The sequence below is a fragment of the Setaria italica genome, chromosome V (assembly GCF_000263155.2).
Source record: "Setaria italica strain Yugu1 chromosome V, Setaria_italica_v2.0, whole genome shotgun sequence".
Taxonomy (NCBI): Eukaryota; Viridiplantae; Streptophyta; class Magnoliopsida; order Poales; family Poaceae; genus Setaria; species Setaria italica.
This window is the reverse complement of record NC_028454.1, coordinates 36,898,862-36,923,226: the sequence shown is the minus strand read 5'-3', so window position 1 is coordinate 36,923,226 and position 24,365 is coordinate 36,898,862. Positions and strand designations below refer to the sequence as shown.

At 50.2% G+C, this 24,365-nt stretch overlaps 2 protein-coding genes across 2 annotated transcripts; one reads left to right on the top strand and one right to left on the bottom strand.

The window, feature by feature from the left end:
• Positions 1 to 1,703: 1,703 nt before the first annotated feature.
• On the bottom strand, positions 1,704 to 6,688 carry LOC101774619 (cellulose synthase A catalytic subunit 4 [UDP-forming]). Its single transcript, XM_004969900.2, has 13 exons — positions 6,514 to 6,688; positions 6,316 to 6,419; positions 6,144 to 6,195; positions 5,894 to 6,041; positions 4,943 to 5,209; positions 4,505 to 4,847; positions 4,277 to 4,414; positions 3,767 to 3,892; positions 3,458 to 3,670; positions 3,130 to 3,376; positions 2,852 to 3,051; positions 2,385 to 2,738; positions 1,704 to 2,288 (listed from the first exon to the last, which is right to left on the bottom strand). The coding sequence occupies exons 1-13, from the start codon at positions 6,686 to 6,688 to the stop codon at positions 1,704 to 1,706; spliced, it is 2,952 nt and encodes a 983-aa protein (XP_004969957.1).
• An 8,545-nt stretch (positions 6,689 to 15,233) lies between these two features.
• On the top strand, positions 15,234 to 17,221 carry LOC101774212 (probable WRKY transcription factor 65). The gene is made up of 3 exons (XM_004969899.4): positions 15,234 to 15,925; positions 16,099 to 16,251; positions 16,351 to 17,221. The coding sequence occupies exons 1-3, from the start codon at positions 15,741 to 15,743 to the stop codon at positions 16,928 to 16,930; spliced, it is 918 nt and encodes a 305-aa protein (XP_004969956.1). The 5' UTR covers positions 15,234 to 15,740; the 3' UTR covers positions 16,931 to 17,221.
• Positions 17,222 to 24,365: the final 7,144 nt, after the last annotated feature.

Genomic DNA, 24,365 nt, shown 5'->3' with positions numbered 1-24,365 from the left:
GTCCGTGCGGTGCGGGTCCCTCCCTCCCTCTCGTCGCCCCAGCAATCTAAAAACCTAGTTGCTACGGCATTGGTCGCTTCTTTTTTTCGAAAAATGCATTGGTCGCTTTCTTGAGTTGTGACCTGTGAGTGCTACTTTTGGCAGCTGTGAATACTACCTGGTATTGCTTATGTATATAAGGGTGTTTGAAGCAAAACAATCAGAGCCGGTCCAGGTGGTCCAGAAAATCGAAGAGGAGATGAAACTGCGGTGGATGGCTTGTGGAAGCCCGGAGATTAACTTGTTTCATGAATAATTGCAGAACCTTGTATCCAGTTCTTTTCTTTCAGTACTGTGAGGAGTTTGTTTCCTTATTATATAATATCTCTATGTAAGCTCTTCTTCTTAAATGACAATGCAGTGCTCCTGCAAATTTTTCGGAAAAAAAAACTACTTGGTCGAGCTCTCGAGTCTTGGATGAGATACGCTGAAGTCATGTTCTGTTACCCGCCGCTTGCGTATCCTATACTTGTTTTTTTTTAGGCGGTATCCTATACTTGTTTTGTGTGCAGCAGAGGTATGATGATAGACAATACATGCAGCGTGTATTTTACCATTTACCTGTAACTGTAGATCGCCCACTTGGGGTTTGGCGGTGTCAATTTGCCGCCGGAATGATCACCGCCCTAATGGACATTCATGATGGCATGGGCATCATATGAAGTGTTGATTCCCCGGCCCATGAGTCACGACCCTACATTAATGCAAGACCCATCGCCCCGCCGTGCAAAGCCACCGCAGCATGTAAGTGTGGCTGGCCAAGTGTGAAAGACACATGCTTAATTCAGTAAAGCCCTCGAGTGCTTGAGATTTGGCTTTAATATAGGAGCCATCACCGCAGTCCGCTAGGCATCATTCGCAGCCACGCCACGCACCGCTTCCTTTTGACAGGCAGATTAATCTGTCTCTCCATGCTCTCGTCTCAAATGCAGTTCGTGACAATTAGTAGGTGGTGGTGGTTTGATGTTGGTGCTGCTAAGGGAAGGAAGCGTGCCCGCATTAGCCGTCATCAGTGCCTGCCTTTGTTGAAAAGGAACGCAGAAAATAGCATAGATCTGATCCTTTGTAGTAGCGCTGAAAATGTAGCACGGGGCTCAGAAAGCTGGTGTTCAAAAGTCCATGGCTGCTGGATGATGACAGCTTGTGTGTCAGGTACCTTAAAGAGGATTTCTAAAGACTGAGTGCACGTCATGTTTAGCGATCACTAATCATACTCTTTCCTGAGGAAATGGCGTATCATTTCCACAGCAGGACACTGGACACGGCATGAAATTCAGTCGCAAACTCATAGTTATCACTCATGCAACCATATGCTGAACACCACTGCAAATTCCAGGTTCCATCCATGTCAGTGATCTTCTCTTTCGGTATGAAAGTATATCGGTTCATTCTTCCCACGTTCCTATGATTTACACACACTTAAAACATTGCCTTTTCACAATTCAGGCGACTTTTAACGCTTTAACACCAAAACTTTTCGTAATACAGACAAAAGCAATGAACAATTGGATGCCAAATAGTACTAATCTACACCGCCTCTCTCAGATCCTGGGGCAAAAGCCCAGAGACGACAGAGGGAGGAAACCAACCGTCCTCCATCAGGCAGCGACATCTGCAACGCCAGAAAGACATCGCCGGCACACCACCGGCTGAGCGGCGGTCCCTCAGCAGATGACTGTGTTGCAGTTGGTGCTACTGACAGGCTCGGTGCCTCCGACGAATGGGTCGATCTTGACCCAGAGGAGGGAGAAGACGGAGGCGAGCAGGACGGACCAGAGCACGACGATGGTGGGCGTGCGGTTCTGCTTGCCCATGAGACCCTTGAGGAACGGGTACAGGTGCATGATCACCCACATGGCAAAGAACACCTTGCCGAAGAGCGGGCCCCACGACTCGTAGCCGCTGTTGAGCGCGTCGGAGAAGCCGGCCACCACGCCCACCAGGTTGAGCACCAGGATGGTGGTGGGCGGGATCAGCACCGTCGTCCACTTGAACACGTACAGCTCCCCGAACTCGGTGTCGTCCGTCGCCTTGGCCGTGACCGTGAAGTTGGTGTCCAGCCCGGCAATCATCTTGAGGATACCCTGGAACACGGCGAACAGGTGCGCGGACACGCCTCCGATGACCCAGAACTGCTCGTTGCGCCACCAGTCCTCGATGCCGATGCCACTCCACCGCAGCTCTAACACGCTCGTCACAATGATGGAGATGAAGAGGCCAAGAAACCATATCGTTGCGGCGTTGGACAGCTGAAAGAGGGAAAGAACGGCGGATGAACATTACAGCCATTTGAATCCATAACCAATGTATAAATGATTAAATGGTGATGGTGAAAGCTAACTTACTGTCGGAATGATGAACTTTCCGGTGAGCAGGCAAATGGCAGGCAGGCAACAGTAGGCAATGAGAGGAAGAGAAGTGAACGGGTAGACGATGGTGTTGATGTAGGATAGCCTCTGAAGCCATTTCAGACGGCCACCGCCGTAACCGTACCAAAGCGGGCAGTGACGACTGAAGAAGATCTCAACGGAACCAAGAGCCCACCGGAGAACCTGGTGCAGACGATCGGAAAGATTGATAGGGGCTGATCCCTTGAATGCGGGTCTCACCGGCATGCAGTAGATGGATCTCCAGCCACGACAGTGCATCTTAAACCCAGACAGAATATCCTCTGTAACTGAACCGTAGATCCAGCCAATCTGACAAAAAGAAACGAAACAAGGATGAACATGGCAAAATTATCTGAGGTATCAACAAGGCATGCATTTGATTTTTCTTTTAGAGGAAGATACCGAAGGACAAGAATGCATACCTCTTTTCCCCATTCAGTTTTTTCTTCATATCCACAGCTAATGACATGAATGGCTTCTTTAATTAGCGTAGATGGGTTTGCAGATTCAGGGACACCCCCATTCTCCATAAGAGTTGATTCAATGAAGACTGAGGACAGGCCAAAAGACTTCTCAAAGCTCATCTGAGAGATCAGCATGGACCTCTCATACTCATCGTAGTCTGCAAAAACAACCATATATTAAGGAACATAATATTTTTCAGGTTAGATCTTCTAACCCACCAGTTTTGTGCACTTACTGTCAATTTCCCGAAGATTGAAAATGGCAGACTCAAGGTCTTCTCGCCGAGAGTCTCTGTTGATTTCCCTCTCACTTCTTTCAATCTTTTTCTTGGGGCAGCAGCAACAACACCATGAACAGATCGAAGACTTTGGAAGGGCAGGTAGAGATGGAGGCCCATAACCGTACAGAGCTTGCCTATAGAAACAACAACCAGTTCCCACATAAACTGGGCCTTGAAGCCCATCAAGTCCTTTCATGTTAACCTATTCAATGTAAGAATGGACATATAAGTTATGTCAAGATTACTAAGACGCAAAATGAAATGTCACCGGCTTAGTACTCACATCAAAGAAAACAACGTTCCTGTTGGCATATCGATCACTGCGGTCGATGCCATCGAACCTCTGTGGGAATTGCACATAGCAGACATCTCTGCCAACAGTAGGGTCCATCATGAAGCACATTGCTTCACGGACGGCTTTGCTGTTGTTAACATAGTGATCACAGTCAAGATTTAGAATGTAGGGAGCATTTGTCAGAACAGCAGACACTCGGACCTGCCAAATTAGAAAAACTCTCAATTAGTTAACGTTCAGAATCTCATCATGGAATGAACTTCTGTATGCGGTAATTATCGCTGAGGACTGTCATACCAGAGCATTCATAGCCCCTGCTTTTTTGTGGTGTTGGTAGCCTGGCCTTTTCTCTCTTGAAACATACACTAACCGCGGAAGTTCATTTCCATCAAAGTCCCGGGCACCAGTCTCACCGAGGAAAACCTGTCACCATTCACCAAAGGCCAGTGGTATGGTAAGGGTAAACTTGAAGAATAGGCTATTGCCCACATGGAAATCATTAATTGACATTCTAACAAGGATCAGCATGCATCATATTAGTTAATAAATGTATCCTGAACAATAAGACACAATTAGTATACACAATATGATCCATTGAAGTAACACTATTTTTACAGAATATATTTGCACGCCCAAGTGGAACAAATAAATGACTAGGCTGGAGCTGTTTTTGTTGTTTACCAATTTATTTTATGAGGAAAGGCATGGCGTATTTTGCATTGACCAAAGATGCAGTTACTCTTCAAAAGGATGCGCAGTATGACTACAACTGTACAACATCTTGTATAGTAGTGAAAAGCAAATTACCTGGATCATGCCAGGGTGGTCACGAGGATTATTCCCAGGCCATGGTGTACCATCTTGCATGATCCAGCCTTCCTCAGGTGTCTTCTGCGCTTTGGCAACCAAAGCATTTATCCTCACCTTGTATTCTTCATAGTCCCTCTGTATGAATACAACATTGATTGCATAAACAACAAAAGACATAGCCAGTAATAATAATAAATACCGTTCAACTGTGCAACCAAGATGTACCTTCATAGCCCTACGCTCCTTAACAAAAGAGGGGTGTATCTTGTCCTTCAAGTAGTCAATCTTCTGCGAGAAATAGAACTCAGGAGCTCGTGGCTCAATGGCATATTTCTTGCAAAATGGAACCCACTTTCTAGCAAATTCGGCAGTCTCGGCAAGTGATTCAAATGTGAGCATAGCAGAACCATCGTCAGATACATAGCATGAGATCTTCTCAACAGGATAGTCCACAGCAAGAATAGACAACACAGTGTTTGCAGTGATTAGTGGAGGCTCTTTCAATGGATCCACTGTACTGACAAAGAAATCCACAGGTGCCAACCCAGAATCTTCACCATCTCCGTATCTGTAACATACATGAGAGGAGGCTTTATTAGATACTTATGATTACTGATGCATGTATATAGTCTTCTTATGTGCTATTAGGCTCTAGGAACATACCGTGCAGTCAGCCTATCAACATAAGTCTCTCGATTGATAGGATACCACTTGGGGAATTGATCCAAGATCCAGGAGAAAGCAAACCAGATCTCACATATGACTGATGTCATCCAGAGACCAAAGGCACTGTAAACAGGATTGGTGATACGGTAGTGAAAGAAGAGCCCGAGAACTACCAAACGCATAATGATAACCGCTCTGTAAGGTGTGAGCTTGTTCTTTGATATAGGGATGACACGGGAGAGTGGCTCATACGCGTCTGTCAAACTGCAAAATTGTTTTTTGTTACAGCATGAGTAGAGAGAAACATCACATTTTTGGGAAAATTATCGCAAAGTCTTCTAACTTGAGGTCCACGCTCAAAATCAGACACATATACTATAGATGAAACGATGAGATGGAGACTTTTCTGGCATCTTATCAGAAAATCGATGCAGAGTTGAAAATATTGTGAAATAGGCTAGGAGAGAGTTCACTTGTTGGTAGGTTGAACATAGAACTAAATAAAGAATTGCTAGCAGATCAGGCTTAGCCATAGTTGAGGCGATGGCTTAGATCAAAATGAGGCCTAATAATGAGATACGAAGCGTGTAAATATATGTATTCAAGAATTAGTTGGGTGTTTTACTTCACTACTCCAGCATAGAAAAGTTGCTTTATATCCTAAGACAGTAACTACATCAGACACCAAGTTCGGTTTTAAATACAGATGATGTGGGATCTCGTAAGTACAAACAATCGTTTAACATACCTAGGAGGAACTAGGTGGACTTTTAATTAAGAAGGAAGATTATAACAGAACAACGATCATCTAAAAGCATTCCCAACTTCATCTAACCAAATATGATTTAATATATTCACAATTCATTTATAATATCATCTTATTCATATAGAAGGATTGGTCATCAAGGAGTCATTGAAAAGATCTATAAATGGGTGCTTGATCCTTACTCCTTTTCATCCATGATCTGTTCTTCGACAGGTGGAGGCTGTGCTTTTGCTGCAGCCTTTTTGGCTGAGGCTTTCTTCTCGTTCTTCTTCTCCTTCCAACTCTCCACCCTGTTCTTCCAGATGGGTTTCCCAGATTCATCATTCAGTTCTGCAAATTCGTAGTAAGGGTTGAAATTTCAGTACCCCCACGCCCACAGCATCAGCCATCAGGAGAAGGACAGTACATAGACGGTGAAGCAAGTATACTTACCACTACCAATTCCCGACAGGCTGCTCATGGTCCTGGCATGGCTTACTTCATCCTGTGCCAGCAAAATTCAGTTAATCCTACAATGCTAAAAAAATTCAGAATCTTCTATAGATGTCAATCGCAGTGCTACCCAGAACCGAACAAAGCATAGAGGGGGCAAAAAAAAAATCACCTGGCGATCATTGAGGTGGCTGCCCATGGTGACCCTCTCACGCAGGCCGCCGGCGGCGTGGTGGTCCTCCACCTCCTCCGCTTCAGCGCCCTCATTGCCATGCGCTGGAACAGAGAGCATTCACGTTAGCATCTGCATTGCCTCCCCCCAAACCGGCAAAAGAAAAAAGAAAAACGATCCCCGCAACGCGCGACGCACCTGGGTCGGTCGCGGCGGCGTACTCCCCGCCGCAGCGCGCGCACGTGGTGCGCCCCTCGGCGGCGTCCTCGTCGAGGCACGCCCTGCAGAGCGCGTAGCTGCACGCGCGGCACGCAGCGCACGCGTCGTCCCCGCACGCCGCGCAGGGCTGGGTCGCCGCCGCCGGCTCCACCATGGCTCCTCCTCCTCCTCACCCCGCGGTCGACGCGCAGCCTCGGTTGGGGATCCGCGTGCGCGCGGCAGCCAGGGGGGGCACCGGGTGGGAGAATGGGGGAGAGGCGAAGGAAGCTAAGCGTGCCGGAGGTTGGAGGCGTGGTGATATAGCGGCAGCCCATGCCCGCGGGGCGGGGGTGACGGAGGCGGGGCGGTGCGGTGAGGTGGCGCTGGCAGGCGGTGGGTGGAGTTGGGGAGTCGGCGTCGCAGCGGCTGGTGGGATGGAAAGAATGGAAGCAAAGGGTTGGGTGAGGCGCCATGAGGGAGGGAGGGAGAGGGTGTGCGTGCGTGCGTGCCTTCGCTGCGGCGTGCAGCAGGTGGTTCTTCTCCGCGAGGTTTTGCGGGGTTTCGAAGCGAAGACGACGGGTGATTTCACTGATTTGGCTCCCGTTCCGCCGCGCGGGGGCGTAACCTGGAAGACGGGCGGGTCGAGGGTCGCGGGGCGGGTTGGTTGGTGGGTTCCGTTGGTGCGGTGGGGTGGGTCCGCCGGTTCGGAAAGAGAGGGAGTCACTGGAGTCATCAGTCGGGAGATCGCGCTGGGGCGTCGTTTTTCTGACAGCCCGTTCCCGAAGTCGCGACGGCGACCGACGGGCGGGACGCGAGGTGAGGGATTGCTCTGCTCTGCCCTTGGAAGAGAGTGGATCGGTCATTTTTCACGTGTCGGCATTGTGCTTCTTCGTCTTGGGGGGAGTTGTGATGCCGTGGAACTTCGAAGTTCAGGCGTTCAGGTAACTTTGCTAGTACTGTAGTACGCGTGTTTCTCGCAATGCGTGCTGCGTTACAATCAGCCAATCAGGTCCCGGCCGCTGGGGTCGCGTGGGTTGCTCTAGTTGATGCGTGCCACCAAGCCCTGCCTCCGATGCGATTGTTTTTTTAGAAAATTCACCATTATGGCATCACATGAAAATCTGGTTCCCTACCTGACACTAGGAAGTTTTGCCTCTTATTTGACACTAGGATTTATTTTTCATTCCTTTCTTTATATTCCTTATTTGACATTAGAATTTATTTTTCATTCCTTTCCTTGCATCATTATCCCACCGCTTTCACCCCACTTGCCATTGAGGCATCATCAGCCCGTCGCCAGCCTGAATACCATGGCGCACTCGGGCAGCTCGCAAAAGAATCGTCCAACATGAGAGTAGAAATTTCAGGAATATTTTGGTACATGTTGAGAGTGAATTTGATGGAAGTTTCTAAGGGATCTAATGGAAGTGTAAGAAAGGAATGAAAGATAAATCCTAGTGTCAAATAAGGAACAGTGTCAAATAAGGAACAAAGTGTCAAGAAAGGAATGAAAAATAAATCCCGATATCAAATAAGGGAGGCAAAAATTTCTAGTGTCATATAGGGAATCATGTTTTTATCTAGTGCCGTATAGGGAATTTTCTCTTGTTTTTGTGAGAACTTGGAAACATAGTATTAGCACCGATACAAAGGGGCGGACCCATGTACAGCTAATCAATTTTTTTGAAGCAAAGGCAATAGTCAAATTTTCACCATGTAAAAACTTCACAAATTTATGTCTCGTTAAGAAGTATCCCCTCTCAAATTTAGCTTTGGGTCCGCCCTGGATACAATCACCTGAGAACCGCCTAGCATAAGTTTTGAGGCTCAGCATGAATATGATGCACATTACGATCCGTATCCAACTCAAAAGGTTATCTTGGACTAACAACTAAAAGGAGTTAGCAGGCCGGAAAACCTATCCATCTTTCGGAAGGTAGGAAAGCATTGAACCTTCCAGTGTTTGAGATTCGTGTAAGTAATGAGGTCCATCAGATCTACATCAAATCCAAACCCTAACTCCCTTCCCTTCCTCCCCTGCCTGCGGTGCCGCCCCAACACAGGCTTTGCCGCCGCCGCCCTCCCCTCCCTCCCCTATTTGGGCCGCCGCCTACCCCACCCTCCCTTGCCGCCCCCCCCCTGCGCGGGCTTTGCCACCGCCCTCGCCGGCCGCCTGAGCCGGAGAAGAAGGTTGGATTCAACTTGTTTTGAAAAAAGGTTAGTGCAACTTTTTTTCGAAAAATGTTAGATTCAACTTTTTCTAAAGAAATGTTGGCTCAATTTTTTCTAAAGAAATGTTAGCTCATTTTTTTTCGAATAAATGTTGGTTCAACTTTTTTTTCGAAAGAAATGTTGCTTCAACTTTTTGAAAAAAAATATTGATCCAACTTTTTTGAAAAAATATTGGACAATATTTTTTATCCAATATTTTTCCAGTGAGCCATCATCAAATGGAAGGGTTGGAGAAGAAGGTGGAGAAGAAGAAGATAAGGTTGAGATGGGCCTTGGTGGGCTGGAAATTTCAACACCTAAGCCCCCTTAGCAGGCTGACCAGCAGCAATCACGGCGTGGTGAGCCCAAAACGCCGAACACACGGCTCGGGCAACTTTTTACGCAGAAAGGCCAAATGAATGGATAAAAGGACACTCCTCTAGAAGCCCATTCAGCAAGAACACATTGGGCCGCATGCCAATATGCCCACGAGGAGCGAAGGGCTGAATTTGAAGAAGCGCAGACGGGCCTGCATGTACCAAGTTCTTCGTGATTGGCTTCTCTATTTCGGTGTTATCCATAATTTCTATCCATCTCGCGTAAGAACTTAAGCTTACACAACTTACAGTGTTTGAAATTCGGATCACAATGGATGGGCGATTAAGATAAGATGGAGGAGCAAATCCACCGTAACTACTATCTGATTCTCATAAAATGTTGAACTAAACTATTTAAAATTTTGACTCAGCGTTTGTTGATTGTTGAATACTTGAGTAAGTTGTAAGAAAATGGTGAAGTATGTATCGGGCAAGGAGCAATCTGGGTGAGGCAGGGAAGAGCAAGCATGCATACCATATAATCCTAGTAAAAATATTAAATTTGCATGCTCAAAATGTTGAGCTAGTTGTAATAAAATGTTGAAACTTGCATCACACGCAAGGCAATCATGGATTCATGGTGGTGTGGGAGGAACGAGCTGCATACATACATGATTCTCTTGAAATGTTGAATTAGTCTATTCGAAATGTTAGCACATAATTCTCAGATTGTTGAATTAAGTGTAGGTGTGAGATTGATGTTGTTTCAATGGTTAAACTAAATAGATCTAGTGGACTGGAAGATACATTTGTGGAAGGCGGATAGAAAACCCGTGTTCTCACCATACTTGGCAAAGTTCCCAGCATATTGTTTCCTAAAAAAGGAGAGTATCCATCACACTGATGGGATCATGGGAAATAGCGTGTTGCATATTGTACAGATTAGTTCAGCAATAATGCTGTTGGACTAGATCGGGGAAGTAAAGTAGACTATAATGGGCGACAAACTAGAGCTTTACTTTGAACCAGTAAAAGCAGGAAGCGGCATATTGGGAGGCTGGGAGAGAGCTGCCTTGTGCTATTTCCTTTCTCCTTCACTTTCAGATGCAGCACACGTAGACACAGTCGTTCCAGGCAACTGTAACCGTCTAATCCATCCATGCGAGTATGAGATGGCGTCGGTCGCTGCCGCTTCGTGCTCAACCACCCGTCTTTGAATCTTCGATCACATCCACACTCGAAGCACAGACGGCGACACGATCGACGTCCTAGTCGAAACGAAGAAAGGCTCCATTTTATTATAGTTGTTACCGTCACACGAAGTCAATTATAGCAGCAATGTAATCGGGCAACTGGGACTAGAACGAGTCGGATAAGACGACTTCTTTGGCATCGATTTTTTTTTTTGGAAAAGCGAGTGTTTTTTTAATAGCGAAACGAGCCATGCTTGCCAACATTTCTCGTTTGCGAGATTACAAAATGAGCTCTAGGAAGAGCCAGCAAGCCACACCTGAACGGCAAGTCCTCTCTTTTTTAAGCTATCCTGAATTCCTGATAGCCCCTGGCAAGGCAATGCCCGTTCGGCCATTCCTCTCCGCCTCTCCGTAAAGGCTTCGGTGGCGGCCGACGACGACGCGTACGCGCGCGTGCGAAATTGCGCTGCAAATCGTGGCATCTCGCCGTCCGTGTCCTGGGTGGCGCGTGATGTGAAACTGGTTTTTGTTGGGGACTCTTGCCTGCGGACTGCAGGCTGCAGCACTGACTGAAGCTGCAGGCGAAGCGAAGCTTCCGTGCACGCACGCGGCGGCACCGCATGAGATCGAGATGGGAACGGCAGCCGCCGCGGCTGTCGCCGTCGCTGCTGCTGCGCTGTGCGCATCATCGTTCCCTTCTCCATTAGGGCCGCCGCTCTCCAAAAAGTCCAAACTTTTTATCCCTAACTTTTGCAACAACTGGGTGTCCGAGCACCAACTGAACTGGTTTTTTTCAAGGACTCGAGTCGTAATCTGCGGATCCGAAAAGGCGCGTCATCGAGCTCCCTCCTCGCTCGCGTCGCAATGGAGTAAAATTTCACTCCAGCGGAGTACCACCGGCAAAAGCAAGGACACTTTATTACGAGGGGATGGAGGGAAAAAAAATTACACCAGCTACGGTGAACATTTTCGACTTATAGCACGGGTACGCCGTAGTAGGCTGTAGCTTCGGATCCAAAAATACCTCCATTTTCTTTTGTTCTTTCCCTGGCGTCAACACATCGTTTTCCTGGTGCGTAGCCCAGCAAAGATATTTTTCTTTCCCTTCACCCCAGGCCAGGATCAAGTCAAGATCAATCCCAAATTAATACGGGACTGCGATGCAGATCAAGGAGGCTCCCGTCAGGCCTGATCCGTGACGACGTCCGGATTACACAATTCTTTTCCTTGCAAATGATTGAGATCTCTCCATCCAGCGACCGGCCGGCCGGCCCCCGGGTCCTCCAGCTCTTCCGCGCCCAAGCAAGCCCACTTCGTCAGTTTCTTAAGTATAATCCCCGTCGCGAAACGCGGAGCAAGAACCGGCCCGCACGTTGCCACCGGCACGTACGCATTTCTTAGCCGTTGCGCTTTTGTTGTTTACTGGCGCCTCCCAATCCCAAAGTCCCACAGCCACATGACGCCATTAAATCCCCGCGATCGGATTACCATTAGGCCAGTCCCAGTGCAAGGTTTCATTCCAATATTTATAAGGATACCACATCATCCCATGAGGTGTATTCTCATGAATGAAACAGGGAGTCCCAGTGCACAGTTTCATTTCACGATTTTATAGGATGCCCATGACATTTAATTGTGAGGCATGTGATTGGATATGGTTAGTTGAAATAAAACTCTATAGCCCCCAATGCAAGTTTCAATAGATTTCACAGTCTTGGAAACAGTGTATACACAATTTCATCCTGATGAAACCCCTTCCCTCTCTCACTTCATAACTACCATGCCATGTTATCACATATGCTGATGTGTCACCGTATTTAATGTGCATGAAACCTCTATGAAACTCCCACTGGGATTAGCCATAGTGAATTAACACGAGCGCCGAGGCTAGTCGAGGGGCCTTTGCGTCCAGTGAGAAGAACCGGTGGGCCCCGCGTGATGTTGTGGAGGACGAAGAAGATAAGGTGACCAGGGAGGCAGGTGCAGGCCCAGCTGCCTCGGCCGATTTAAGAAATAAGAACGCTTTGATTAGGGTAGTGCCTGGCCTTTTGATTTAAGAAGATGGGGGGGGTGGGGGGGGGGGGGGGGGGGGTTTGCATATGGTCGCTGTCAGGTGCAGGCTATTTTATCCCGTTTATGGCCGCGCACCTGCCGCGGGTGCGCGCATCAGCATCAGCTCATGTGCTTAGCCAGCTAAACAGGCAATTAGCGTCTGCGTCTCCATACAGATGACGCCTACGCGAGCACGACGACCCCGTCTCTCTCTATTTAGGAGCGTTCAGAAAGAGAATATTGCCACAGTATTAAGCATTTATACGAAAGCAATGTTTTACAGTATTATCTATATTCGTTTTAATTTTTATAGGTACACATAAGGTATTTCTAAATGCATAACAAAGTATATATATAAAAAAAAATTAAAACAACCTATAATTTAGAATAGAAAGATATGTTTTTAGTCCTTCTTACATGAGGATTAGGGCAAGACTCCTAAAGAAATCTCTAATTACCAATGGTAAGATAGATTCAACTACTTTGTCAAGACATCTTGAGCACTTTGGAATAAACTCCCGGTGAATATAAACGTGACAAAAATAAAGCACGGTCAGTATGTGGCCTAAGAAAATGCAGTGCAGCGTGTTGTGGAAGCTCCCTTTGTAAGCTAGTTGGTAGTTGCTAGTTAAAATTCTGTGGATAATCTATTTTACAGATCGCCACTGTGAGTTCATTACTACGGCCGATGCGACAGAGGAGGCTTGAAAATCGGGGCAATTAGCGTTCTAGATGCCTTTACAACTCCCGTTTGGACGAAAGGAAACGGCCACGGAGCACATCATGATCACATTTTTCCTCCAAAAGGAAAAGAGAAGGGAACATCATGATCACATCGCACATAAGTAGGGATGCCAATATTGGTGCACGTGGGAACTATTACGTGAAAAATTGTTTTGCAACCTGTACTACAGGGACCAGCTCGGAAGCTAGTACGAAAAATACTTGGCCCACCATTATTTTGGCCAAATTTTACCATATCTAGGCCTAGTACGAGCACAAAGTTACACCAAACAAGAAGAAAAGATAACACCTTAGCCTATTCAAACGTAGTATAGCAAAATAGATAGTCAAATCGACACATTAAGGATTTATGGGCGTCATCGTGAACATAAGCAACGGTACCCTATGCCTAATTTGAGTCGGTACATTCCAATGCTCTTCGATCATTTTTCCTCTTTCTCCTTCTCTTGTGCCTCAATCCATCCCACTTGGGTTGTCCAAGACTCCTGGACCTTCAATTCAAGTTTATTCTTATACGTGCAAAAGTTCCAATTGCTTCAACTCGAATTGAATTCCTATTTGGAGGAGTTAAATGGCGTTCCAAATTCCTTTTTTCTTTACAAACAGGTGTCTGTTTATTAGGATACCCTATTCCAGTAGCTATAATTTCTCTCTCGCGATCACTACATGATAATATAAAGATTGGCTTAAGAAACTAGGGATTTTATCGGCATCATGTTTCATACTATTCAATTCGTACGAGAAATAAGGATGCCATTACTATACTCACACGAACGATAATAAAAACTGTTGTGTCAGACAAAGATAAACTAGAGCTGCGCACAGTTGATATTATTGGACATGACAGAGTTAGTATAAGATTAACTTTAAAAGTACTCTAGTTTTATTGTAGTTTTCTAAGTAATGCACATGGATCATTGATGAGTGAACCTAGCTGTGGCACATCCTACTTGGCTGTACTCTCTGTCCCAGGGAGCCCAGCCGGCTTCTTTAGTCCCACTGCCACATGTGTAACTACCGTAGTTTAGACGGGTACATGTGAGGGATCTGGCCTCATACGTTTCAGAAAAAAAAAGGGATCTGGCCTCAATCCTCCAAGTACGAGCCATATTCTAATCGACGCGTACGTACACTTGCAGCAAGAAGCTGTCCTTGCAAGTTTATTGATCTCTGAAATCTTGATTGGAACAGAGATGCCAGTGACTGAAGATCGAACCATGTATTCAGTTAGTATTCAGCACCGAAAACGAAAATGGAAAATTCCATTTGCAGGTTGTTTTTAGGGTTTCCCTAAAAAGAAAATGGTAACCACAAGATATAAACAAAAATGAACCATGTGGTAGTTGAAACAAAACCAATTTTATTCTTTTATGATGTTTCTGAGTTTTTCCTTATTTAGCCGATAATTACCAAATGTAAATTCCAATTTTCCTTTCCATCTAGTTCAACCGCTTGTAAAATCCAACCTAACCTGTCCGTAATGCTGGATGACGTGCCTTAAATTGAACATGTTTTATGATATTTTACTTTGAAGAAAAGCTAAATTTCATATTTTTGACCAATAATTAGTGCATTAAATACCAAAACTACTTCAAATATGTAACTTGTGAAATATCGATCACTCGATTGTCGTTTCTATACTATGTTTAGCTACGGGCGGCGGTTCAGGAAAGATTTATCAAATTTTAACCAATACTGATGTGTTTTTATTGCATATTTTCATTTTTTTATTCGTTTGTAATTTCGGTACCAATACTATGTTCTGCTAATGTCATATTCGTTTCGTGAAAACCGACAACAGTTTAAGCCTTTTTCCGGTCGATTTTGACTGTTTCCCTCACAAAACAGCACTATATACCTTTTTTGTTTTCCCAACGAGAGGGCCAGCAACGTCTATATGTACGATCACGGGCCAAACAGAGTCCATGCATTCGTATATACATTGTCTTTGGCAATAAAGCACGCGTATCCGCACATGCACGAAAATGTGCGTGTGCACGGGCGGAGCTAGAGCACAGCGCGTCCATGATTGGCCTGGGCGGAGTGGTTAGGGGCGGGGGCCGTCGCGATCGCAGCCTCCCACTAGATTAATCACGGCTCCCCCTATCTATCCGGCCCGGCCCCAGGCCGCGTCGCTCTCCGCCTCCAGAGTCCAGCCCGCCTCGCCTCTCCTCTCCTCTCCTCTCCTCCTCCGAGACGCAAACGAACACCAATATCCAATAGCCCGCTGCAGTAGTCTACCCGTCCACTCGGCCGCCCTGCTCCGGTGCTCCCCGATGACAGCAGCATCGCCCCCCGCATAAAAAAAGGCGCCCACTAGCGCGCACACCCGCATATACAAACACGAGAGAGGAGAGAGGGAGGGAGGGAGAGGGATCATTGAAAGCTGCACCCATCATCGATCCGCCCCGGCCCGTTTGTTCGCCACCATTTCCCCCTTCCTTCCTTCCTTCGATCCCCCCTCCCATCATTCGCCCCAATACTCTCCGCCCCATCCGCTTTCCCCCTCGCCGGAGCAGAAAAAATTTTATGCGCGCTTTGGGAAAGCGCGAGTTAGTTTTGCTCTGAAGCTGCCTGCTTTTTATCCATCCGGAGCCGCGGGCGTTGGGGGGAGAGTAGAGTAGAGGCGAGGCGGGGTTCCGTGTGCTGCTCCGGCCGAGCGGGCGTGGGCACCGAGGAGGCGGCGGCGGGCGAGAGAGGGGATCTGCCCATGTCGTCGGCGGAGGACGGGTACTGCAGCTCGGATTCGCCGCGGGCGGAATCCCCCGAGGAGTCGCAGGCGGCGGCGGCGGCGGACGCGGAGTCGCCGCGGGCGAACAAGCGCGAGCGCGACCTCCGGGACCTCCACGACCTCCCTGCCTCGCCGTCCTCCCCGCTGCCGGCTGCTAAGCGCAGGTACGGACGGGATTCATCTGTCATGTCTCGTGCGTGCGGCGTGCCAGCACACACAGAGAGAGAATTTGCATCTGTGCGCCCCTGATCCCTGCTGCCGCCGTGCCGTGCTATGGGAATCTAATAGAAATCAGGCTGCAAGATTGCTAACAAGCTCGTCTCTTCCGTGCGCGCAGCCGGAGATCGGTGGAGAAGCGGGTCGTGTCGGTGCCGCTCGCCGAGTGCGGGGACCGGCCCAGGGCGGGCAGCGGGGAGGGGCCGCCGCCGTCGGACTCGTGGACGTGGCGCAAGTATGGGCAGAAGCCCATCAAGGGCTCCCCCTACCCTCGGTATGTGCCATCTCTGAACTTTAATTCTTCCTGCTGATTGCTGATTTGATTGCCACTTGGTTGGTTAACCTTTGCTCTTCTTCGATGACGCCTGAGCAGGGGGTACTACCGCTGCAGCAGCTCCAAGGGGTGCCCGGCGAGGAAGCAGGTCGAGCGCAGCCGCGCGGACCCCACCGTGCTGCTCGTCACCTACACCTTCGAGCACAACCACGAGTCGCCGCAGCCCAAGAGCAGCAGCTGCCACCAGCAGGGCAAGCCGTCCCCACGGCCGCCGGCGCCCAAGCCTGAGCCGGTGGTCGAGCAGGCTGAGCTCGGTCCGGAGCATGAGCTGCCAGAGCCAGAAGCGCCAGAACAGGAGCAGGAGCAGGAGCTGGAGCCGGAAGCGGAGCAGGAGGAGCAGAAGGTCGTCGTGAGTCTGGTCGCGCCGGAAACGGCATCAACCGCAACGGTGTCGCCGGTGGCGGAGGAGGACGAAAGCTTCGACTTTGGGTGGTTCGACCAGTACCCGACGTGGCACCGGTCGGCGGCGTACGCGCCGCTGCTGCCGCCGGAGGAGTGGGAGCGGGAGCTGCAGGGGGAGGACGCCCTGTTCGCGGGGCTCGGCGAGCTGCCCGAGTGCGCCGTCGTGTTCGGGCGCCGGCGCGAGCTCAGCCTGGAGGCCACCGCGCCGTGCTCCTGATGGTCATTTGATCCCTTCTACCTTTCACCCTTCCCTTTGGGTCTTTTAGTTTTACTCGGAGCAATTTGGAGGTACTAGTACATAGCTAAGATCGATCGATGCGCGGGGATTATCTCTGTTCAAGGCCGGCTCCTGCCTTGCTTTCTCTCCCCGTGTTGATTGGGTGCGCGCGTGCGTGCGTTCGCCATCCAAGATTGTCCCCGTTTCAGGAGTGGTTTGCGATGTGATTCCAACCAAAAAGCAGCGAAAGGTCTGGCATTTTTAGGCGCTTCGTCTCGCCATTTGTGATCAGTACTGATGGATGGAGACACGGCTCGCGCCGCAACGAGGAGGAGCGACGGCATGGTGCGCTCCGCCCGCGCGGCAGGCCTCGTCCGATGCGGAAGCGGAATCTGGCCACCTGACGGGCAAGTGGTGGCGGCAGGTGGCAACGCAGAGCCCCGGTTTCGGCGCCGCGGTGGTTGGGGGGCCAAAACACGCGCGCGCGATCGAGGCCACGTGCGGAGCGGAGGATGCGGGCGCGACGGATCCACCCCCAACTCTCTCGCCCCCACCTGCGGCTGCGGGGCGCGTGCCGTCCGGCCCCTCTTGCCGGTCACGGCCGGCTGCTCGATCCTATTTGTTTTTCGGCCACGAGCGCAGAGCCGGCCGGCACCCGGCCGGGCGGAGCGAAACCGCGGCGCGGCACGGCAGGGGCAGGGCTCCTCCGGATCGCGGGAGACTCGCGGGCCGCCCGGTAGCCGCTAGGATACGCAGCTGAGGCCTGCCGGGGACCCCCCCTGTGTGTGAGCGCGATGGATGCGTCGAATCCGGCATGCGTCGCTGTACGCCGCGTGGGTGACGCACACGGCGATGCTGTCCGTGCACGGCGTTACGAGAGAGGGGGAATTTGCGAGCGGAGCGGACAAAGACGTGGAGATCCAAGGCTACGGGCCAAAAGGCCGAGCGGCCGCCGGCCGAGCCGACGGAAATCCAATAATCCATCCGGTTTCCGGTGGTGCGGAAAAAGGAGGATTACGTTGTGTTCTAGACTTCCTAGGTGTGGCAGAAAAGCGAGCTCTTGGAGTCGCGCGTTCGTTCGCAGTTTTCCACTTTCCAGGGACGCTACGGTGGATGCAGATGTACTACGGTCTACTGGCCCAGTGTTCCATAGGGCGATGATTATAAACTATCCTATCTTGGGAGCCAGGACGAACACGTATAGGCAACTGCTCTACATTTCACACCTTGCCGCAGGAGAGATTCCTCTCACTTGTATTTCGTCATCACATGGTTAGGAATCCAAGTTCCATCGCAGTGTTACCCATGCAAATTGTAATCTATCAAAGCATCATGTGCCACTCATGTAACTTGTTCTTGTGTCAGCATCCTATGATAAGATGTCTATAAGTTAGTTGAAAAAAAAGCTTAAATAGGAGAACTTAAGTTAATAGGGGCATGCGGTGGAGTAGACAGTAGAGCTCGGGATTTAAAATATTCAATTCTCTAGAAAGATAAAGTAAATAAGTGGGTAGTACTCCCGCTAGTATCCAAGAAATATGATATCCTTTCTGAAACGATGTCTAATATAGGTTTTTTTTTTTTTTTGGGGGGGGGGGGGGGGCGAGGAAACAATAGAGATGTTGGTGTGAGCGTGAGACAAATGATGAAAAGACCTGCCAAGAGGAATTCCCGGAATAAAAGCGAAGGGATATGATTGACAGCTAAGATGTCATATGAAATGCCATATCCAGCCAAGTTTGCAAACTACAGATCAAACATATGAGGTTATCCCCCTAAGAGCAGAGGAGAGGGATCAAATCGGTAGGAAAAAGACAATTGTTATCACTGACGTCCTGACAGAGAGACAGAGACTTTGTCAGCTGACAAACCCGGCCGGCTCTGTATTATCAATCTTGGGCAATTGGGCTTGGGCCAGGCCTTATTTCCTGCCTGACTGCACTTTGCACCCATGTAGGAGATATACAATTTGGTAGATCTTCGTCAAGACTTCTGAAAAAAGCATTATCCACAATGGTTGCATTCAGTGCAGATCTTTCCATGAAGTGGGAGAGATTCGAACTCAGCAAACTCCATCCGATCTTCAGTGGCAACAGCCATCAAGTGCCGCTGTGCCGGGTTCGGCTTTGTTTCCAGGCAATCAGCATGATAGCATGCTAGGGTAGTAGGGTCAGTGTGATCTCTCAGCTCTTGCAGCCAGCCAACTCTCCACACTGTCAAACATGGTGCAACGAGTGACATCGTAGACAAGCAATGCACCCACTGCCCCTCGGTAATATGCACTGGTAATAGCACAGTATCTGAAAACGGAAGAAAATATATTAGGCCATCGAATAGTTATGCAGAAAATGGATTCCAACAGTAAAGATAAGCTGGATATGGATCTTCAAACCGCAATCATGATGGGGGAAAGAAAACGTAAATCATGTGAATATCCAAGCACGCATAGGTGCAGACCTCACAAGAAGCAGCGTAACTAAAGTGCTTCTTTGAAGCACAGTAGTTGACCTGGTGCAACTTCGTTGCTTACATGTTCTATGAAAGCAAGGAAGGAAAGATAGCCCCGCCCGGGGCCTGGTCACCACCGAGCGGTCGCTCGCCGGCGGGCTCGGATCCGACAGCCCCACCCCGTCTCCTTCACCGCCAACCCCCAGCCCAGCCCCACACCATCCAGATCCATTCCTCCTCCCCGCCTTAGGAGATCTCGAGCTCCTGGGGAAGCTTCTTCCCCGACACACCTCAGCCGCCCCCTCAGCCATGGCCAGCCGCGCCGCTCTTGGGATACGAGGTAGGCTACGCTAGCGTAAAATAAAATTTTTCTACCGCATAAACTAGGAAAACTGCCGTATATGGATCACAGGATTACCACTCGACGTACTGGTGCAAAAGATGTAGAATCGCGTCGGGGCAGCGAAGCTGATCAGCGTAGTCGAACACGTAGTCGATCACGTCGACGTCAAGCAGCTCCTCAGCAGCTCGTCCACGTGCAGCAAGGTCGTCCTCGTGCCGCGGCTCGTCATCGGCTCGTCGGCGGCTCGTCCAAGTGCGGCAGATGCAACACCTCCAAGGTATCCACACGTGCAGGGAGGAAGCGTCGCAAGCAGACTGTTAGGTCCGCGAGTTGCAACAGGGCGAGGGCGTGGGAGGCACGACAGATGTGTTTTGGCCAAAAGGATTAAAACCCTAGGGCGCCCCACCACTCTATTTATAGAGGTTCCTGACGGGCCTCTGGGTCCGAGGCCCATTAGTACTTCTAAACTTGATCCAATTCGGATCACATCTGAATTGGGCTTCCAGCCCATTAAGTGTGTGACTCTATGGGTTCGGATACGTATAGATATGGCCCGAGTACTCCTACTCGGCCCAATAAGTCGGTAGCGGCCTCTAGCAAGACGTGCCAACTCCTATACGCACATGAAGATCATATCAGATGAACCATCACGACATCACGTACATGCTATTTCCTTTGCCTCACGATATTTGGTCTAGCTCCAAGCCGACCGCTCTTTCTCGATCCTGTGATTCGGAATCCTTTTACAGGTTAACTCTTAACAGTACGTAGCATGGTCATGCATTTTCGGATCCAATCACTCAAGGGGCCCAGAGATATCACTCTCAATCAGAGAGGGGCAAATCCCATCTTGATTGACCATGCCTCACAGCATGCTTCTTGACAAACCCGAAAGTTACCTTTTTAACTACCCTATTACGGTGTAGCGTTTGATAGCCCCTAAGTAAGTCAATCCACATCTTGAGTACATGCGACAATCTCAGGTCTAAGGATAAAGCGTACACGTTTTGTAAAGAGAGAACTACTTCTCGTGTTGGGTTAGTCCTAGCACATGTTTCTACATGTGCCTACATTATTAGTTTGGCATCTCCATATCCATGACTTGTGAAACATAGTCATCAACTAATACATGTACTAGTCTAATATTCATGTGTGTCCATACATGAACTCCCACTAGGGACAACTTTTAGAATAACTATATAAGTAAAGAGTTCTATATACAATTCACATAATTGCATATCAATTCAAGTAGCCTTTAATGGATATTTAATGAACACAATATATAAATCATGAATACAGTTAGATATCATCATCTCTATGATTGCCTCTAGGGCATACCTCCAGCAGTGATGACGTCGACCAAGTCCCGACGACACCAGATCCGGACCTGGTGACGCCGGATCCGGACCCCTCCTACGTGGAGGTCTTTAGACATGGCAACTTCACTCCACCCCACCAACCGGCGCAACGGCCACACCCCACCGCATTCACTCCACCCCGCTGCTCTCCCGCAGGTAGGCACATTTACTCCATTGATTCACCGAGGATGAGGCACCCCAAGGAGTGGATTCGCTGTACCGCACCCATGTCGGTCGGTGGCGAATCCTCTGCACGGCGCCGTGACCATTCAACACAGCACAAAGCTGCCAGCCCATCGTGACGTGATGGCAAGCCTGCGCAGGAGGAAGGGTCGAAGCCCGCTCGGACGCTGCAGCACCAGGACACGACGTGAGCAGGCCAGCTCACCCTGACGCAACGGCCGATGTGACCCACCATCAACGCTCTGTAGAAGGTATTCAAGGCGGCCAATTACTGCCGCCCACCAGGCCTTCCACGGGCCACCGAGGGTCATTGCCTTAGGTGTTTAGCAAGGGACCATCGGGTGGCCTCCTGCCGGAACCAGTCCACTGCCATCGCTCGGGACACCGAGCGCGGGAGTGCAGGGCTCCGGGTCACCACCACCTCCCCTACCACAACCTTCTCCTCCACCGCCCTCCTCCTCCGCCGCCTCCTCCTCCTCCGCCCCCCTCCTCCACCACCTCCTCCTCCCGCAGGTGGCGGCGCTATGGTGATTGGAGACTTGCACACGCGTCCGGACGTGGAGACATTCTTCGTCCCCAACTCCTTTAACCTCAGGCGAGTTGTGCGCGAATGGGAGTCCGGCGCCTTCATTCCGTGGGCTTTGCACCTGCCTCGCAATGCTGGGGCGCGAGATAATGAAGAGCTGCTGATTGACGAGCTCCAGCTGCAACAAGGGGATGTCACCATCACGCTTCATTAATCTAAGCCTTACCTCATCCTATTCGAGCATGCCACCCACGCTGCAGCAGCTCAGAGCCGGGGATGCTTCACCGGGCGAGGCATTGATGTCTGCCTGCGCACTTGGCATAGCCTGACACATGCCCTCGACTTCCTCATCTTCTACAGGGTGCAGCTATGCCTCGACGGAATCCCGTCGCATGCCTAGACGCCGAATATCATCTAAAGAGTCATCGGCCACAAGTGTGCATTGCAGTGCATTGTGACGGACCTTGTCCAACCGGCGGATACTTGCCATATCGAGCTCTAGGCATGGACGGCAAACCCTAGTGAGATCCTGAAGAGAGTGTGGCTTGACTTCACCCAAAAGCCCATTGTCAGCTCTTCGGCTGTGTTCGTCCCCATGGAGCCACCGCCGGAGTCTTGGCAGCAAGGCGCCCGCTACGAGGTGTTCGTCCACATGCCTCTCCTCAAGGACTACTCAGCGGCGACGCACAATCTTCAGGAGGCGGTTGACAACCCAGTGAGCATCACGCCGATACATTGTCGCTACGAGTGGAGGTACGGGCTCGTCGATGACGCACCCCCTGACATTGCGCGCGTTTCCCCACTCAGCTCTCATGACCTCCACTAGAATGGGGGGAGCGCGACGCCCAAGACGAATGCCACCCGTGGGCCGAGCACGACAGGTGCCCTGGAGGACACGACGAGGACGGGCATGCTGCGCGCGATAGGTGCAGCGGCGGGCGTGGCATGCGCAATGCATGGAGTAGGGACCGCGGCCGCGCTGAGCAGAACGATGACCGGGGGCGTGGCAAAAGGACAACCAGGGCCATGGCAAGGAGCAGGCGGGCCGGTCCTCCTGTAAGGATGCCATCTTCACCTAGCCACCCCACCATGATGATGGTGACGACAAAGACAGACGCGACTACGACCACCCTGGCCAAGGGGACAAGTCCGGTGGTGCTTTTTGGGGCTTCGACTCCAAGGATCTCTTCCACTAGAAACGCACCCTGTTCCTACCACACCATGACTACACACCTTGCCATGAACGACGCCATGGTGATGACGCCGCGCAAGCCGGGCTTAAGGCCTTATTTGCAGCTGCCCTGCAGAGCAACCCTCCATCGGCAAATCCACCTCCTCGACACCTGGGCAACAACTCTCCATGGATGATAGGTGTGGTGGACTACATCGACAAGGCATGCCGGCTCGTCAACACCCTGGGGCTGGACGACAGCATGGGGGATGTAGCCTGGTCCGTGCCGTCACCAGCCATGCTAGTGCCCGTGCCCCGCGCTTTTGCCATGCTCTGGGCGGCGTTACACCCGACGCCATCGGTGAAGGAGGGCCCTAGACGTTCTAGAACTGCAAATCCAAACGGCGAACCAGCTTCCCCCAGAAGCGATGTCGGCGGAACAAGCAAAAACATTGCCGCCTGTCCACAACGCTCCGGACCAGGCGGCCACGATCCAGGGATAGGAAGACCAAGAGGACAATAGGAAGAACCGCAGGAGGGAGCCCCCGACAACAACAACAACAACAACGCTGTTGGGATCGACGCTCTGTTCTGCACCTCGGAGTCGCCGCTCCTGGCGCAGCTAGGGGCGCGCCAACCACGACAGAAGCGCACCTTCGACATGACGGCGGTGCGGAGGAGCGCATGCCTCGCCAAAAAGCCGTTGATCCTAGCGGCGGAATGGGCGTAGCAGAACCTGCGGTGGAAGCTCGGCATCTCCAACGACGAACTGGCACTCATTGAGGAGGTGCTCAGGGACTTCATCGGCATGTTTCGCAGCCTGCTGCCAGAACACATTGTGGCAACGATGATAGCGATTTTCAACCTGTATGAAGATGACTTTGACCTCCTGGACCATGCTACAGAACGCGGGGATAGGGGTGATGGAGCCGCACCCCACGAATGAAGCTACATACTCCTGATCGACGACAACTGAAAAGAGGAGTCACTTCGTTTCAACATGTATCTTTTATTCTCTGCACAAAACGTCCCGCTGGCTGCGACCTTCGGGCGGACTTCATATGCGACCCTGCTGGCTTCAACCTTCGGGCAACTCAGACTTGTAAGACTTGAGACTCATACTCACCCGCAGACCGGACGCAACTACTTTCGAGACCACTTCCCTTCTGGCGTAGACCGTCGGGCAGTGGTCCATCAACCGATGATTACTCCTGCACTTAGAACTGCTCCTAGGCAAGTTACCAGCAAACTATCCGAGCATGAGCAGCAACACAACAACGATAGCCTCCCTGCCAAAGCAACACAAATCCTACGAGAATCAGCATCTGATCCAAAAACTTAGATATCATCTCCTGGAACGTCAGAGGGCTAAATGCTGTGGCTAGATATCTGACAGTACATGAGAC

Bases quoted from the DNA above. Each gene is read 5' to 3' on its own strand.
- LOC101774212 (XM_004969899.4), top strand. From the start codon at position 15,741: ATGTCGTCGGCGGAGGACGGGTACTGCAGCTCGGATTCGCCGCGGGCG. The intron at 15,926-16,098 runs GTACGGACGGGA...CCGTGCGCGCAG, and splicing joins CTGCCGGCTGCTAAGCGCAG to CCGGAGATCGGTGGAGAAGC. The intron at 16,252-16,350 runs GTATGTGCCATC...ACGCCTGAGCAG, and splicing joins AAGGGCTCCCCCTACCCTCG to GGGGTACTACCGCTGCAGCA.
- LOC101774619 (XM_004969900.2), bottom strand. From the start codon at position 6,688: ATGGTGGAGCCGGCGGCGGCGACCCAGCCCTGCGCGGCGTGCGGGGAC. The intron at 6,420-6,513 runs GTGCGTCGCGCG...TCTCTGTTCCAG, and splicing joins CGCCGCCGCGACCGACCCAG to CGCATGGCAATGAGGGCGCT. The intron at 6,042-6,143 runs GTAAGTATACTT...ACGAATTTGCAG, and splicing joins CCTGTCGGGAATTGGTAGTG to AACTGAATGATGAATCTGGG.